The following is a 19,159-nucleotide window of genomic DNA, read 5'->3' as shown; positions in this document are numbered from 1 at the left end:
AGTGTCGATTAGTCTGTGAGTGAGTATTATACTGTATTGACATTACCACCATTAGTTTAAATACAGTATCAAATCATGTATTTGGGTTTGAAAAAAATATTTTTTATTTGGCAGTTTCATTATCTTTTAGCTATGAAAACTTAATTCTCACTGATTTATTTTAATTATCCAACATTTTAGCTTAGTTTTTAACTTTTTGAAGAAGAACCAAATAGGTTAAAAAAAAAAAAAGTGAATAATTCTAAGAGTTTTCCTGGCTAAACTGCGAGCATTTAAGCCAATTGGTTTTTCCTTTCACAAATTCCAACATATGAATTGAAATCTCTTTATGTAGTTTTTGGGCCGAGTTGTAATTCAACGTTTTTGTCATGGTGGTACGATTCCCAGATGCAGAGGGTAAAGGTAACAGGCTGGTAACAGGCATTTTATGAGAATCGCAGCACACAGGTGCGTGACAAAAAGCCCAAACAGGGCGGGGAACATGAACACAACAGATCCCGACTATTAACATGAAAACCAGATACCAGATCATAACAGTTTTTAACCATCGATCATAATACTCAAGTGTACCACTTAATCTACAGTTAGTGCTACTGTCTAAAGTATAGTTCAAAGAGGAAACCTTTATAGAGGCTGTTAAAATCACTGGTGTGATTGTTAGTTATTATTATTTTATTTTATTTTATTTTATTATTCAATCAAAATTAATTTTTTAATTAAATTTTTTTTTAACTTCAATTAGGGCAGGGCAAAAATTCGATTTAATTGATTTATCAAATTTGTAGATACATTTTTATTTTGCAAGTTCGAGTTTAAAAAATAAATATATTTTATTTTATTTTATTTTATTTTTTTTTTTTTTTGAGTTAGCTATATGTGAGCCACAGGCATGGTCAATTTTCACAGCAATAAAGTTGCAATTTTGACAATATATCTGATGTCTGCAGTAATATTTAAGTGCATTGAAAAAAAAAAACTCGAATTTTTCTTTAAAAAATCTGAGATTTTTTTTTTTTTTTTTTTAAGCAAAATCACCCAGCCCTAACTTCAAATCAAAAATATATATTTTCAATCAAAGAAAAAAGTATTAAAAAAAAAAATTGAGTATATTGAGAATATTTGAGACCCAAATAATTGCATTAGACCAGTTTTTTTTTCTTTTATTGAAGTGATTTTTTTAATTTGTTTTTTTTATTTTTATTGAAAAGTCTTTTTCTGATTGAATAATAAAGACACAAATCTACCTCCATGTTATTACACAATATTTATTTGGTGAAACCTTTTTATGACACCATGAAGACTAAAATAATCACTTGATAATTAGCCTAGGTGTCAAACAATGATTTTCAACCATGAGAAAAAAATCTATTTGCCCTAAAACATTTCACTACTTCCCTTCTCTTTTATTGATGATTAGGATAAGTGCAATGTAGTCTTGGCTGGGACCTTTTATTACATCATTAAGATTATTTACAGTAGAGTTTAGCCACAGGTCGTTTTTTTTCCTGTACCCTCCCTGACGAGCAGCCGACTCACAGGAAGATAAAGAGATTCCCTCTTAACTTGTGTCTGGACAGCTACGACTACTGTCCTGTCCATGATGAGAGAAGCCTTTATCCAGCATTGTTGCCTGTGTAAACATATTAGAGGAGATAAAAACACAGACACATGCTTTTCCAACCCAAAAGTAGAAACCAGGGAAGTAATTGCAGTAAATGGTTAGATTGTGAGGTTTCCCACACAGCGCTCAGGTCTGGATTAGTCTTTTTCCCTGTCTGATTTCTCTTTTTCTTCTGTACACAGACGACAATGCCTCATTTGATTTTGTTTACAGATATCGTCTAGGTTTGGTGTCAGGCTTGGGCAACTGGCGATCTGGTGAAAGTTAGACCCTCGATCTAATTTTGAAAGTGAATGCACAAAATGACTCCAAAAACACAAAGAATGACAGAAAGATACATAAAAGCACAAATAATTTCAAAAGAAACGACTCCAAAAAGTCACAAAATGACAGACAAATACACGAAAGAACAACAAAATGACATAGAAACTACTCTGAAACGAGCACGGTGGGGTAGTGGTCAGCATGTCCCCTTTATCAAAGGCTGGTCCTGAGTTCAAGCCCTGGGGGTCCTTTCTGTGTAGAGTTTACATGTTCTCCCCGTGCCTGAGTGGACTTTTTCCAGGTACTATTTCCAGAAAGTTCATTTTGTCTTCTTTTTGAATTTTTTTCAGGAAATTTACATTGACCTCCTGACATGTTTCAACTGTCAACTGCCAGTCTTCTTCAGAGGCATCTGCTGATTGCTTTGATGTGTCCTTGACTTTTGCGTAACAATTTCCAACAAGTTAATTGTGTATTCTTGTAATGGTTTATTTATTCAGACAAGATTTTTCAGAAAATTGGCAGTTGACAGTCGAATAATGTCAGTGGATCTAAGTAAATTTCCTGAAAAATGTTGCCAGAATAAATTAAACCATAACATATTATTTGTCCAGGTACTCCACAATTCACACAATCCAAAAGTTTTATCACCAGCAGACCCCTACAACCCTGAAAAGGAGAAAGCGGGTCAAAAACTTGATAAATGGATGACAACAAAAAAACACAAAAGTGACTCCAAAAATCCAAGACAACAAAAAAACACAAAAGTGACTCCAAAAATCTAAAAAAGATAACATACAGTACTCTAAAAACACACATAATGAGGACCAAATTATACAAAATGACCCCAAGAACACACAAATCTGAAAAAACTGCATGTCTCGTGCCATTAGATGACTTTGTTGTATTTTGAATTATATAAATAGAATAGAAATATTGTTGAATCATTTCAAAGCAAAACTATTTCAAACTGTTAATTCAAACAAAATTGAGAATTTAGCAGTCATACCTCCTAATTCATAATCAATTTAGTGATTCAGTTTAGACTTGTTGGGGTTTGTTTTATCCTAAATGACATCCCGAGCCTATCTGGGAGCTTCTGGTTGGAGTTGGAGGTCATAACCTCAGTTCGTACTGGTTGTAAATCCCCCTGGATGGGGTAGCTGTCCAGCAGGAGGCAGATTTAGTCGCCTTGTTGACTCTGATGTCTGAGGTTTGTGCGTGACTTGAGAGCTCTCCTGGACTCTCCTCGCCTACTTGACCAGAAACACGACCCCGTGAACTTTGTACGGTGGAGCCATAACAAACCTTCATCTTCCTTTGCTAACAGCTGAAATGTTAAGTTTGTACCCACATGTCTAACAGGTACCATATTGTGGCATTGTAACACCCAATTACAGCGACCGCTTTGTGCTAAATAAGTGACTTTGTTTGATAGCCGACGTTTGATGTCAGTCAATGTTCCACTCTCCACAGTTGTTGCTTGTGAATGGGATACATTTGTTAATGCTCAAGTATTATCACATCATTAAAGTGGATTGTTGAAGTAAAACCATGCAATGCTTATAAATAATCACAAATACTTCAATAAATCAGAAGTTAACTTTATACCAAAATAAATAATCTAATATTTGGAAAACCTATGGCCTTGGACATCTCACGATGTTTAAAATATGAACACTTAATAAAGATGACTGTACACATATAGAATATATAGTAGTATGTTGTATTGTTTTAGAGAACATAAATGTATGCAATCAACATTGAATAATGTAATGTTATTTTTCAACGAAAAACATGTTTATTCCCGTTTATTTTGTTGGGAAATTATCTTGTTACTAAAAAATTAATTGGGGAAAAAAAAATGTAAAATAAATTGGAGAATCCGGAAATTTGAATTTGATATCCGATATTCGTTTTCAGGCTAATATTGGACTGATATCCGATATCAATATCGGATCAGGACACCGCTGGTTCGGTTGCTCCCTGACAGAAAGTTTATGTTGGAATAATAACCAACTCGGCACTTCACAATTTGTTGAGCTTGGATTTGTTAAGTTTGTATTAGATGAACTTTCATTTTCAAAATAAAAGCATACAGAAAAACTGGACCAAAGTCGCTTTTCTGCGGCCTGACAATGTGTTGCACACCAGAAGTCTTTTATTCAGACAATAATTCCGTTATTAAAGTCTCTTCCTTTTTATATTGATTTATTGTGTTTTATAAGTGATATTTTAGCCTGTGTAAGTTCATCTTTTCTCCTTACTAAGAGGACTTATTCATTACAGTGAAAGCTGTAATAAAAAGAACCAGTTTGTCTAGTTTGTGCTGCTGTTATTGTATTTTAGCCAGATTTTACCCTTTACAGCAGCAGACAGCACAGACTGACCCTGCCCACCAGTGATTGTTATGAGGGATAGAATAGCTCAATGGGAACGCAGCAACTCCAAATCAAAACAAAGCGCTACACTGCATCGTTTGTTGAGCTGATATTAAGGCCAGATGAGAAACGCCGCCCACTACAGAGGAGAGACTGTGTGGGCAGCATGGAAACATAAGAAGCATCAGACATTTTTAGCATATTTCTTTGTATCTTTAGTCGAAATTAGCCTGGTGGTTAATGTATGACTGTTTCCCTACACAAAAATAGCTGATTCTAAACACAGGAAGTGCATGATACCGTGACTGTGAGAGAAAGTGAAATGAAATGAAACTAATTATGTTACTTGGCTCAGAATACTTTAATCTAGCCAAAAGGGTGAAGCTTTTCTTTGTCTGCACTTGATCATTGATTCAAACAAACACGCTGTTTTAACAGATGTAACTCGCACACATCTGCTCAGCCTCACCTGTGTTTGTTTATTGTACCTGAACCTCCAACTGAATTCAACCTAAACACCATCGGCTACAATGGCTCGTCATGGCTCATACGTGGGCTTTTTTCTGTATTTCACTTTCTTTTTCTATTATATTGTATTGTACTGTATCCAACAGTCTGCTTTACAAGATAGTGTCTTTGTGTGCATCTGGTTTGCAAGTTTTCCAGTAATTCAGAATTAGATTAGCCCAAAAGCAGACAGTCTTTCCTTTCTTATGCACGGCTGATCACAGAGACAAAGCGAAGCAGATTCTGAGCAGATGCTGCGGCAAACGTCCAGGCTCTCTCCCAGTAAAATGTTCTTTATATTTTTTTACATTTCATTCGCTTTATTTAGTGTTGATTTCTGCACCAACATTGAATTTGTAGCTTGACAATGATTTCTTTTTTTTTTTTTCCTGGAGGATATTTTTGTACAATTTGGTCCCTTTAACATTAGTTTAGCCATATGTAAACCAGTGTCTCTCAACCCTCTGTGAGCCGATATTCTGGGCTAGTTAAAATCTACATTACAGCATTAATCGCTCCAACACAGTGAGTGGATAAATAACAGTATTTTTACGCCACTATTGAGCTTCTAACTGGATTAAATGTCAACTCGTCTAATGAAATTGTGTAATTCTGATTGAATGAAGACTGTCGATTGTTTGTTAACTTAAAGTCTGATCCGAATTGATTTTAATTACAAAGTCTCTGTGCAACAAACTGAACGAGTTTGCTTTATTAAAGGGCAAAATAAACAAGAATGTTTCCTTTGGAATGTGATTGAACAGCATATTCTCTAAAAAGGATGTTCAGCCAACAAATCTGTAGCAAATTACGACAATATCCCAGCACTTCTTAGTTAAATCCACACAACAAATTAAAGCAGTTTTGATTGCAAAGAGGGACGCAAATACATTTTAAGCAAAAAGTACCCTATAAAGTGGCCAGAGGGTTTTTAAATACATGGTAAGACACCCAACAAAAAGTGATAGATGAACTCATTAAGGGTGGAAAGTGTTGTTTCTTGGTGGCCAGCGTGACCTTTCCGTACACTGTTGCAGGTTAGATTTCTCCCTGGAGATTTCAGAGGAGGAGGCAGTGAACGCAGCAGCTCAGGGGCCAGACAAGAGTGAAAACTTACTACCATAAACTACTCCTATAAACAGGACACATTCCTGCTGTAATTCTGAACATCTGGTACGCATGTTGCTTTTTTTCGTCTCTCCTGTGTGGGTTTCCGAGGTTCCGAGACATGCTCGCTCTGCTGCCTTCCACTGTGTCTACACACTGTAGTCTCAGACTCTTAGGTGTGGTTTTTAAATCATTTTTATCACTCTGTTTGTTTGTTTGATTTATTGTGTGTTTGTTTTTTTATCAAACTGTATTTTGACATACATGCAGGGGATGCTGTGGAAGAAATTACTGTTTGGGTGTTTTAGGAACATATAGTATGTGTTTTTCCAACTGTCATATCATAGGAACATTTCCATGTGATTTTCACATCTGGCCCAGGATAGGTTACCAGGGCAGGGTGCTGAAGTTCAGAAGGCGGGGTGAGTTATGGTTGTAAAATGAGCCCTCGCGGTGCAAAAACCCCACGCGTCTCTTCAAAGCGAATCACTGAGGCGATCAGTTTCAGCCCCCTTTTATTGTTTCACCTCCTTTTTTCTAAGCATTCCTCATCGACCACTGTTTTTAGCATTAGTTTCAAGTTTGTATTAAACAATTATGTGTCTTCCTAAGACCATCACAAGGGTATAAATGTCTTAAATACTGGTAAATGGTTCTCCAAAAACAAATTGAGGCAGTTAAAGTTTAATTTGAGCTCAGTAAACCGCGGGCTTTAGCACATTTCATGTGGCGTTAAAAGTGTTTTTATGGTTGTTCTAAATGACAGGTCTGGTAACTGACTTGTATTCTGATTGTGGCATGTTGGGATTTAAAGCAAAGGGCAGCCTGCACTGATTCTCAGGGTGTGGAAAGTAGAGAAGATTCAGATCATGCCCTGCAACAGGATGCTGAAAGTCAACACAGGAAGTGAGGTCATGGTCTAAGTCCCAAAAATTATGTCCAGTGCTCAGCGGCTGGCGCCAACGGTCTATGAGAAATCAGTCACTGACATTGTATAAATAATTGCATTAACTTGTGAAATGCAACACCAACAAAAGTAAAAGTAACTCCCACATGCCTTTGACACATAAAATCATACAAAAATACTCAATAAAATGTACAATTATGGCATAAGAATGGTGGCATATAAATGGGTATCTAGTTATAACACAGTTTGCCCAAATTTATAATATAAAGTCAAATGTTTGTAATGTCAGTTGTGGGGTACCCCAAGGGTCAGTCCTTGGACCTATACTTTTTCTTCGTGTCAAATTTACTTAAGTATATTATTTGCAGATGATACTACCTGACTAAACATGTCTTAGAAATTGTAGAGAACAAAATTAGGAAGTTTAAAAATAGTTTGATATTAACAGATTGTCCTTAAATATTAGTAAAACTAAATATATGATTTTTGGTCCTAAAGCATCAGATATTGAGGCTTCTTTATTTATTGACGGAATTCAAATACAAAGAAAAAATTTGTTTTTTTATGGAGGGACAGATGTTATAAAGTTTTACTTCTTTCAGCTCTTTTTCATTCATATTTTCTTCCTTTGTCAATGTGGAGGAGAAACAGATGTTGTTTTAATGTCTTGAATGAAACAAGTAAACAAAACAAACATTTTTGCATTTTCAGAATTCAATGAATCTGCCTCCAGACAAAGCCCGGCTGCTCAGACAGTACGACAACGAGAAAAAATGGGACCTGATCTGCGACCAGGTAAACTCATCAACATTAGCAGAATGAGACCATTTAATGCTTCACTCTGCACAGACATATTAATGATGATGATGATGATGATGATGATGATGATGATGATGATGATGATGATACACTCACCTTACAATGCTGGTTTTGTCCTCAGGAAAGGTTCCAGGTGAAGAATCCGCCTCATACTTATATCCAGAAACTACGAGGATACTTAGACCCTGCAGTCACACGAAAGGTAGAAAATACACTCATGAATAACTAATGAAACTTCCACTTTTTTAACCCTCCTATTATCCTTGCGGTCAATTTGACCCTATTCAATGTTTATGATTAAAAAAAATTGTAGCCTTTTTTTCTCTTTTGCTTCATATTTCATGACTTTTCCTAATTTGATGGGTACAATTGATTAAGCATAAATATATCTTGATGATATTTTTTCAGTGTGCTGAATACATTGCACGCATTGGCGTTCCTCTGGGGTCAATTTGACCCCAAGCTGTTTCAGCTGTGTAAAACTGGTGTGTGTGTGTGTAACTCATGTGTGGCCTTACATCCCTAATGATGACACTGCAGGAAAGGTCCTAACATCGCCACAGCCAGAAGGATTCATACTCTCGAGAAGATTTGGATGAAAACTATTCTAATTTAAGAGTTTGTCCTGATGGTGGCTCTAGGAAACAGGTCAAGCTTTCATTATCAAGGGGTTATTTATGTGTTTAACAAATAAACAAAGTGCCTGACACAAAAACTTGGTCAATAATTTTCTGGAGGCAAATATCCCTGGGGTCAGATTGACCCCAAGGGTATAATGTGTTAGTAATATTTGAGGATAATAGGAGGGTTAACATTGCATGTGTACAGGTACAGTACTGTATATTCAGTAAGACATCTGGTTCTTAAAGTATTTTATAACACAAAGAAAGGAAGTCATATGCAATTAAATACCTTTTCTCTAATCTGACTTTGATAAAGTCTTTACTTACGGTTAATTTAATGTACTCACAAAAAGAAGTTGGGCTTACCGAGGCTCATGCGCGTCTGAATAGTGTACACACAATCCTCCTGAGCATGTATAGGCTTTTTTTCCCAGGTACTTTATTTCCTCCCACACACCTGATAACAAAGAGGCCTTTTTTATTAATCAGGCATTCTGCAGAGCTACAACATGCAGGATTGCTGCCCTTTCAGGATTAAGTCTGCACACTCAAGACATAGAAGACTCATCACAAAATGTATCAAACTCTGCCGAACAAGCTTGTATTGCGTCTAAAAAATGTATTTCATATATTTTATCACATGTTAATGTCATGACATCATATGCACGGCAACAATTCCTTCACATTTCTGTGCATTCACCAAAATATAACTAATGGGCTCAGTATTCAACCTGATTCTGCATAAAAGAATACAAAAATAAATTATGGTACGTAAAATTATGTACATGGATTTAAATAGAAATTTAAAAAACAAAAACAGTAAAGAAATATTAAGAACAGCTTTTTCCAATTAATATAGTCCCAAAATACATAATTAATACATACAAAAAAAATACAATAATACTGTCTGAATGTTTAGATTCAACCTCCAACAAATTCTCTGCTTTTATAATCTCTTACAGAAATTCCGCAGGCGTGTGCAAGAGTCCACTAAAGTTTTGAGGGAGTTGGAGATTTCTCTGAGGACAAACCACATTGGGTAATCAAGTCTTTCCTTTTTTTGTCCCTTTATTTTGATCGACACACATCTGTTTATGACTGTGCAGATCCTAAGGAGAATATGTCATTGTTTTCTCTCGTGGAGAATAAACTTGCATGTGTTTCGTTGCTGTGGGGACTCTGAGTTTTTCTGGTGCCCAGATCACTGCTATTGTTTTAACTTGCCAAGCAGCGCAAATCCACTTCACAGAGCCGTGCTCATAATGCCCAGATGGTAGCCATTGTGCTGCCTCGTACACTCCCCCATACTGTTGAGCAGGAAGCTTTGTTGTGAATGCCAGAGGGGCAGGAAGCCAGGCTGACCAATGCTGAACTCAGAAAAAGCACAAGAACAAACCCCATCAAACACATTGAGACCTCTGTGTCTCTGTACAAAGAAATAATTTTTGGTACTTTTTCCCCATTTTACCACACTGTACTTACTGTATGTCACTGTCCATTTGCAACAAATACATATGTTTTTATGTTTTGTTGTTTTAGACAAAAGTTTGGATGTTTAATCTGAAAATCACTCAGATATTTGAGCATTGAAAGGCATGCTGCAGTCACCTCCCACCAGGGTTGGGGTCAATTGCATTCAATTACCCAATTTCAGTTACAATTAAATTACAATTATTTCGTATCCTCAGAAATTTAATTAAGATTACGTTCTCATTTACTAACGTTCAGTTACGATTAATCATAATTACGGAGCCTGGAATAAATAACCTAATAAAAGTTAACATACCTCCTGTGTTAGCTTTCTGTTAGCATCTCTTATGATAACGGGTCCTAAATCAGCTGTAAAATACACTTAAAACAAATATCGTCATCTAATTTTTCTCCTATCTATTGGTAAACCTTGTTAGGCTTCCTAATCAATGAAAATATAGGTTTTATTAGTTTTGGTGTGGGCATATGAGCCTTTATTGTGTCAGTATACTGTACATAGGCCTGTAACATGGTTTCCAAATTGACAATTTTTTATAGAATTTTCATGGTAATTACATTTACAAAGTAAATTATCTAAACTCAATTACAGATTATTTGCAAATTAAACTAGAATTACAATTATAATGATGCCATAATTGTAATTATTTATCAATTACGTGATTACAATTATAATTTACCCCAACCCTGCCTCCCACTGATTTTCCAAGATTCATTGATAAAGGGCCGTTTTTGTGCAAAGAAAACCAAATATAATAAAAGTTTCCAGGAAACGTTGGTGGGTGGGATAAGTGTACCAGATGCTGGTCTATTGTGTGAATCCATGTAATCTGAAATAGTGTAACACTGGAGAGAAGGATAGAGAGGAAAAAGTGAGGGGTCAGAGGGTAGGAGGGAAGGATTGGGTGCAGGAAGCTGATGATCATCTCCACACCTCCCTCTGCTCTGGCTGCTTTGTTCAATCCATTTCTCTGCTCACCTCTCTTCCCGTCTCCCTCCTTTCTTTCCTCTGCTGCTCACAGGGCCTTGATTGCTTTCCTGTCTGACTCACCATTGGCTGACTAGCACTAGCAGTCACCCGTCCAAACCAAGTTTTCCAGCCTATTTTAAGAACCTTTTACCCCAATCCTGTCCCCCTTAGAGATCCCTGGAAAATGAGGGAGGGAGTGAATGGGGTGTGCGGGGGAGGCAGACTAAATACTGTTGAGTGTCAGGGGTTCGACCTGAGCCCAGCTCTTGTAGCCATATGCCCTCCACATTCCTTCTCCTGTGCAGTGGGAATTTCTTTGTTTGGAGTTTCTTCTTTCTTCAGAAAAGGAGAAGAAATCTGAAGCTCTGGGTTATTTTATCTTCCATTGAGTTATTTCAGAGATGTAAAAACATTTGCAGATGTACCATCACATAAAACTTTCTTTGTTACGACATTTTTTTAATATTTTTTACTTTTGACTGCTGTGAGCTTTTGTTATCATCATTATATTCAGCAAAGTGACCAACAAGGTTCTCATTTAATGAAATAATAAGGATGATCGATGAAGCAAAAGAATAAAACCTACTTTTAAATATAAGCTACCATATGAAAGCAGTTTATACATAAATAAACCCCTCCATTATATATAGAAAATGTCTTCACGGGTTAGCCAGACACTGGTAGTTTGAAATTGGTTTTTAAATACAGTGACAGTGATACCCTGTGCCTCATGTCAGATGGGCTTCCTGCATTGAAGTACAAGACAAAGAAGGTACAACTACAAAATATATATGAAAAAGTACCATTATTGCAAAATGTAAAGCAACATGCATCCCTTGGTTTAATTTTGTGTGACCAAAAATTACATGAAATGAGTCAAAACATACAGAATAACCTCAAAAGTACACACAGTTATAACAAAATACACAAAAGGACAACAAAAATACCCAAAAGGACAAAAAAAAACCTCAGTTGTTTAAAGGCATGATGATCTTGGATTAAAAAAAAAAAACGGAACCCTTTACTTGAAGTTTGATACATAAAGGCTGACATTATGCTGTCATTATTATGATATGACTCCTGTCATTAGCATGAATAGGGTGTCATGAAGGCTGTCATTTAGTGCTGTTTGTTACCCCAACCCTTTGTTATCCAACCCCAAACCCTAACCCTAACTAACCTTAACCCTACCTAACCCTAACCCTAACCCTACCTAACCTTAACCCTACCTAACCTTAACCCTAACTAACCTTAACCCTACCTAACCCTAACCCTAACCCTACCTAACCCTAACCCTACCTAACCTTAACCCTAACTAACCTTAACCCTAATCCTAACTAACCTTAACCCTACCTAACCCTAACCCTACCTAACCTTAACCCTACCTAACCTTAAGCCTACCTAACCTTAACCCTACCTAACCCTAACCCAACCTAACCTCAACCCAACCTAACCTTAACCCTACCTAACTCTAACCCTACCTACCCCTAACCCTAACCCTAATGTTACCTAACCCTACCTAACCTTAAGCCTAACCCTAACTAACCTTAACCCTACCTAACCCTAACCGTACTAGGTTCCTCCACCTAACCCAAAAAATGCCAACATAGCTCCAAAGGTGTCATAATTTAGCAAACAACACTCAATGACAGCCTTTATGACACCTTATTCATACTAATGACTGGTAATGACAGCGTAATGTCAGCCTTATGTATACAACTTCAGGTAAAGTGTTACCAAAAATCTTTTGGTCAAAGTTTTTTCTTCTTTCTTTTTTATGAAATCCTGCTGTCCTACGGGATAAGGGTGTGATGTGTGATGTAATAACCTCTGCGTCTGTGCGTCACAGGTGGGTCAGGGAGTTCCTCAACGATGAGAACAGAGGTCTGGATGTGTTGGTGGAGTATCTGTCATTTGCCCAGTGTGCTGTCATGTAAGTTTGCGCATGCACGAACACACACACACACACACACAGACATAAACACACACATGAAGTAAACTACATTTCTGGAGCTTTGCACTCAGTGTTTTGTATGCTTTGATGCATTTCGGTGTTTCTGTAAGATGTGATATATGTTGTAGTGAGCGATGTCTTGCCTGAAGCACATTCTCTTCGCTGAGCTTTATCCTCCAGCTTGATGACAGCTCCTGTGATAATCCTTGGCTCTCTACCAAGCTGCCTTCCTAACTTAACCTCCCTCGTGCCTCTCGTCTGCGTCTGCCTCTGTGTCGGCCTGTCCGTCGTCTGTCTGTCTGTCTGCGTGGATGTTGCCCAGGTTGGATTTTGAAGGCATAGAAAATGGAGAGGATGGCTTCTTGGACAAGGCTAAGTCTTGGAGCAGGTCCATTGAGGATCTGCATCACTTGAGTGCCCAACCCTTCTGCAACACACTGGTGCGCTCTGCCCGACAGTCTGTGCTCCGGTATGTAGCGCTGAGCTAGCCTTACTGCTGCCCCTGGTATCACTGTTCTCTGCTTTAACCCTGAATGCTTTCATGCTACCACTTGGTTTTTGAGCTGGTTCTTTAAAAGAAATGCCTGAATTGTGATGGAGCTGAGTTTTGTGGCATCTCTCTAGAACTTTAGACTTTGCTTTGGACAAAGATATCCAGCTGTATCAAGGACCTTTTAGTGTTATCTGCCTTTATCTGTTCTCCTTCATCTACCCAGATGCTGGACTACAGTGTTCGCAAACAAAAGACAACTGGGAGCAGGTTTTAATACCAGTTGACATTCTTTTTTTAAAATAAAACAATAGCACTCAGAGGGAAAACCTCCCCAAGCGCCAAATCTCGATCAGTGATCCTGATCATTGTACCATGATCATTCACACTTTAAAGGCTTGGAAGAAATGTATATCCCCATTAATAACAAAACAGTAGGTCCAAATGTATGGGCACCCACATTTCTTTTGAAAAATTGCGCAATCATCTTGATTAAACTCAGTGGAGTAATTGAGGAACCAACCTGACATAACTGAGTCAATGTTCGTTCAATTACAAACAGATGAATTTTGGAAATTGTGCCAACGATGATAGAGATAGGGACTTTTTCATTTTTCTGATCTAGAATCAGTATATTGATCTGGAATCCCTCCAAAATATAATGCAATGCATGGTCTAAGACGAGGTGCCCAATCCTGGTCCTCAAGGGCCCCTATCCTGCATGTTTTAGATGTTTCCCATCTTCCAACACGCCTGATTCAAATGATCAGGATCGTGGATTGGGCACCCCTGGTCTTAAGTTTATCTTTGGTTAACTACTTTTGACATAATCCTGCTAAGACACAAACAAACAAATAATATAATTTGGCTTTTGTCGCAAGGACTGAGTCACTTTCAGGTTTTCAAACATTTAAAACTCATTAAAAAGTTAGACATTCGTGTAATATATTAGTATAGATTTAAATATTTCAACATAAAAAAAGTCTCTTGTACAGTCTGCAGCAATAAGATGCTCTTTAATGATGTGCACTTCAGGTATATAACAACACTGTGTATACAAATGACACGGAATCCCCCATATATACTGTATATATAATTATTTATATACCCACAACATTTATCTCGCTCTCTCTTAGAGATCCCTGCTTTTACGAGTGTAGTAAAAAGCAACTAAACAACTTGATGTGATCACTGAATGTTGTTTACACACCAGCGTCTGTCTTCTGTTACAGCTATGGATCCGTTTCCAACAGCAAAACCATTAAGAACTCCCGCCTTGTGAGTCAGAAAGACGACGTCCATGTGTGCATCATGTGCTTGAGGGCCATCATGAATTACCAGGTACCAATCTGCAACACTTGAAGATACTTTATATACAGTATAGTTGAAGAACATGCACTATAGAGGTCGTAAACACCAGATTTCTCTGAACACATCTTGTCCTGCTTCTCTCTTTTTTCGATCCGCAGTATGGCTTCAATATGGTCATGTCTCATGCACATGCAGTCAATGAAATTGCTCTCAGCTTGAACAATAAAAACTCAAGGTAAGAACAGAAGACCTGGTCTTTGTAGAAACAGGCCATGGTCAAACAATAGGAGAAAGCCTACAGGGAGTTAATCTGATATGCTTTTCCTTACCCTCGGGGTTGTGCTTCTTTCTGAAGTCAGAGATCTGATCTGTTTGCACAAACTGCTTAAGGAGTGTTTACATAAAATGTGATTAGTGGTAAACCACAGAGACTAATGGCCTCACATAATGAAGGTGTAAAAAGCGTTAAGACCTTCCCCTGCCTCAGAGATTTAAAGGTCCCATGTCATGCTATTTTTCAACCATCTCCATTTGTTCTGAGAACCCCAAAAACATAATATTTGAGGTTTGTTTTCCCAAAATCGCCTGTTTTCCAGAGTTTTAGCCTCTGAAAAGTGACTTTCTGAGCAACTCTACACAAACAGGCTGATTTGCGGCCTACTTATGCATTTTCATGAGTGGGCGTGTCCTCCCTGTACGGTGAAGTTGGGCCAGAGGAGGGCCCGCCCTCCTCCCACCCACACAGTAGCAGGGCTCATACTACTTTATAAACACGAGGCAGAGCGTGGGGGCAGGGTGTTCGCCGGTACATACATAGATTGTAGAAAATACATACATAGCACTGCACGAAGGACGCTTCTCCAGCTCAGTGCCGCGTCAAATTCGTCATCAAAGTGGGAAACGTCATCAAATTGGAGCGAGGTGTTTGGGTTTGCCCTGCAGTAAGAAAGGAACTTTGATGGTGTTTAAAGCACAGAAAAGTTAATTTAGCGTAACATGGGCCCTTTAAATCAATCACATCCGGGGTTGGGGTCAATTCTAATTATAATTATTGATAATAAATTACAACTATGACTTAATTGTAATTGTAATTATAAAAATCTGTTGCTGGCCAAATCGTAATCAAATTGTAATTGAGTTTAGATAATTGAGTTTGTCATTGTAATTGCCATGAAAATTCTCAAAAAAAAATGGTAAATTTTAATTTAATGCTAAACTGGGGAACCATGTTACAGTTCTGTGTACAGTTCTACACATATGTTGTTAATAATTTTAAAATATGTTCCATATTAAGCTTTAAAAAGATAAAATCAAAACAAAATACCTATATTTACAATGATTAGGAAGCCTAACAAGGTAACCAATAGATAGGAAAGAAATTAGATAATAGATATTAGTGTTTAGTATATTTTACCGCTGATTTACGACCCGTTAACTTTTATTAGGTTATTTATTTCAGGCTTAGAAATTGTTATTCATTGAAATTGAACTTTAGTAATTGAGAATGTAATTGTAATTGACTTTCTGAGGATAGTATTGTAATTGTAATTGGAAAAAATGCTGGTCACTGTAATCGTAGTTGAATTGCAATTGAACAGGGGCTATTGAAAACATATTTGTTACTGAAAAATGAAATTGACCTCAACCCTGATCACATCTATCTAACAGCGGCAGATTAAAGCTTCTTTCTGTACCTTTGTTACTGTTTTTGCCGACATATGAAAGAATTGTGTTGGACTGATCGGTGTCTTTTTTTCCAGGACAAAAGCTTTGGTTCTGGAGCTGCTCGCTGCTGTCTGTCTAGTTCGAGGAGGTCACGAGATCATCCTTTCAGCGTTTGACAACTTCAAAGAGGTGCCCTAAGCTACTGTTGGAATAAAACTGGAACCACTCACGAATACAATTGCACTGTTTATAAATCACTGAAGGAAAGATGGTTTCAAACAGCGATCACGTCTCCCATCACTGACAACGTGTACTTGGACATAAAGAGGTTTCGTCGAGGAATGAAAGTAAAGGAGCGCTCAGCTGACTGAGTTTATTCTGTCATTAGGACCCCAGATGTGGGAAACGCCAACCTTTGAGACATGATTAAGATCAACTTCCTAAAGGGCGTTAGTGGACCAGAAATGTTCGTTTCGGTTTTCACTTTCTGCCTTCACACGTATCTAAACACCAGATCCAGACAATCAGCTTTACAATCCAATGCCCCTGAGCGAGACGCAGAGAGCCAATCAAGCCACATGTGGAGACGATTCCTCCATTATTGGGTTAAATGTATCCTGCAGGAATGCAAGTGACAGGTCTCTGAAACAAATTTAGAAGTCTAACAATAAACTCACATACTGACAAGCCCACAGTTATGCTGCGTTCACACCGGATGCGTCACGAAATGTTCGTACGTCCAGATTACATACAAAGTCAATGGATAGATGCGTCCCAGATGTGAAATCTTTCCTGTGCGAGTGCGCTCCCGAAGAGCTGAAAATATGGAACTCCTGCGATCTTTTGGCATGACGAAAGCCAAGCCGAGTTTTTGTTGACAATGACGTCAGGCCGTCAACACGGACACCGGTCTGTTCACCCATTCAACCATGGAGTAGAAGCTGTGTGTGACCACCTGAAGTTGTATGACACGGTCTTTATAACCGGGACCGGACTTGGAAGGTTTTGGTGTGGAGGAGAATCAGCGAGGAGGTGGTAGTAGCGGGTAAAAGTTCTCTCTGTAGTTTTTTCACTGGTGGTTTATGTTTATGAGAGGAGAAAAAGGAGCGCAACAGTGAAACTCACCGAGTTGGATGTGTCTCTGGTGGGCGAGGCTTTGGTTCAGACGTGCGTATGAAGCGAATTGGGGACATTTTTTGATCTTGCGAAACCTGAGGTATGTTTTGCACGGCAGATGCGTCCGGTGCCGCAGAAGACGCATTCTTTGTGAACGCAGCATGAGGATGAGCTTTTTCAGTTTTTGGCTCATATAATTTCCACAAACCTCCGCCAAGTGCCAAACAACCTTTCTGCCAGATATTGGAAGTTATCTGGATCAATGATCCTGATCATCAGGATCATTCAAACTGAAAGAAATGTCCATCCCCATTAATAAATAACAAATAAAACAAAAATAAATAAATGCCAGTGAAAATATTGTCTCTTTGGCGGTGGTAAGAGTATGGTTATTCAAATATAATTAATATGTTTTAATTAGAACAAAAAATATCTTATTTTATTAGCACATATTCTGTCTGTAATAATGACTGCTTTTACCACTGCTTTGTCTCTTTTTCATATGTTAGGTTTGTAAAGAGAAGCATCGCTTTGAGCGACTCATGGATTACTTCCGCAGTGAGGAGGGAAACATAGACTTCATGGTAAGTTGACGTTTATTTGTTTGTTTGTTTTTTCTTTTTGGCGTGACCATTAAACTATTTAGTGTACTTATAATTCCATTTGGGCGTTGTTCACCACAATCACCTGGAATTTATTGAAAACGATACACCTGTACTAGGGCTGCATGATTATGGCCAAAATGATCATCGTGATTATTTTGATAAATTTTGTAATCACGATTATTAATCACAATTAATCATCATGTCTGTATTTTGAATGAAAGACTTTTTAACAAGTGCAAAATAAAAGCTTTAAACAAAGAATAATGATAAATACTAAAAATTAAAATTTACCCAAGAATTAAGACTTTACAGAGGGAAACTTGTTGAAAAAAATGTCAGCGTATAAAGGCAAGAACATTAAGGTGTGTTCACACGGAATGTGACTTCAGGGACTAGATTGCATTTAAAATCAATGCAAATGATGCAACATCAAGCCAGATGAAGCTGGACGCAATTCCGAGTACCCCGAAGTTTAGCTCGCTTTTTATTGAGATACTGTAATGAAGCCATGTGTCCGCCCCCTGGTGGTTGGCTGACTACTGGGGTTGAGAAAGTGTCCGATTAGATATGTAACAGAGCCCGCATTTTGAATGTAAAAATCACCAACGATCAGGTTAATTTATTCATGGCAGCCAGAATCGTAGTCACAATTCAAATTTGATTAATTGTGCAGCCCTAACCTGTACAGGGTCTATCCATGTTTTAATGAAGTCTCATTGTGTTTGTGGTCCAGGTCGCCTGCATGCAGTTTATCAACATCGTGGTCCACTCAGTTGAGGATATGAACTTCAGGGTTCATCTACAGTATGAGTTTACAAAGCTGGGACTGGACGACTACCTGGAGGTGCTGATACGGAGTTTTGGTTATACATTAAAGTATGTTACGCTTGTTTTTTGCTTATTAAATTGTTCTTTGTTCAGAAATCCAAACATACGGAGAGTGACAAGCTGCTGGTGCAGATCCAGGCCTACCTGGATAACGTCTTTGATGTGGGTGGCCTGCTGGAAGATGCAGAGACGAAGAATGCAGCCCTAGAAAAGGTGGAGGAACTGGAGGATCACCTGTCCCATGTAAGTGCACCTCCCAGTCCAGACCACCAACAAAGCTCCCAGTGCCCGTTTGTGAGATTTTCTTGGATCGGTAGACGTGTATTTAACTTTGGCTGCGCCCTATGTGCTAATTAGACATCACCCCGATGTTTGCTTTCCACAAGTGGCTCCAGATAATAATTGGAAAGGCTACGCTGCAGAAATATCACATTAAACAATGTTTTTATTGTTCTTTTGTCGGCTCGAGCTCTCTTCGTCATTGTATCCCACGCTGGTTTGCA

General features: G+C 37.9%; 1 protein-coding gene across 5 annotated transcripts in view; it reads left to right on the top strand.

The window, feature by feature from the left end:
• The first annotated feature begins 7,485 nt into the window (after positions 1-7,485).
• fmnl3 (formin-like 3) overlaps positions 7,486-19,159 on the top strand; it is a 28,542-nt gene continuing 16,868 nt past the window's right edge. For 4 of the 5 annotated variants that reach the window (XM_028452836.1, XM_028452837.1, XM_028452833.1 and 1 more), the window contains exons 1-11: positions 7,486-7,582; positions 7,728-7,808; positions 9,192-9,268; positions 12,537-12,620; positions 12,964-13,110; positions 14,364-14,472; positions 14,601-14,677; positions 16,203-16,296; positions 17,733-17,807; positions 18,562-18,672; positions 18,750-18,899. In XM_028452836.1, coding sequence (XP_028308637.1) covers positions 7,505-7,582; positions 7,728-7,808; positions 9,192-9,268; positions 12,537-12,620; positions 12,964-13,110; positions 14,364-14,472; positions 14,601-14,677; positions 16,203-16,296; positions 17,733-17,807; positions 18,562-18,672; positions 18,750-18,899 — 1,083 coding nt within the window. In that variant the 5' untranslated portion in view covers positions 7,486-7,504. The remainder of the gene's footprint in view (positions 7,583-7,727; positions 7,809-9,191; positions 9,269-12,536; positions 12,621-12,963; positions 13,111-14,363; positions 14,473-14,600; positions 14,678-16,202; positions 16,297-17,732; positions 17,808-18,561; positions 18,673-18,749; positions 18,900-19,159) is intronic. The other variant, XM_028452838.1, reaches the window with a different exon arrangement.

The sequence above is a fragment of the Gouania willdenowi genome, chromosome 7, assembly GCF_900634775.1.
Source record: "Gouania willdenowi chromosome 7, fGouWil2.1, whole genome shotgun sequence".
Taxonomy (NCBI): domain Eukaryota; kingdom Metazoa; phylum Chordata; class Actinopteri; order Blenniiformes; family Gobiesocidae; genus Gouania; species Gouania willdenowi.
Note: the sequence above shows the minus strand (reverse complement) of the source record. Positions and strands in the feature narration are given on the sequence as shown.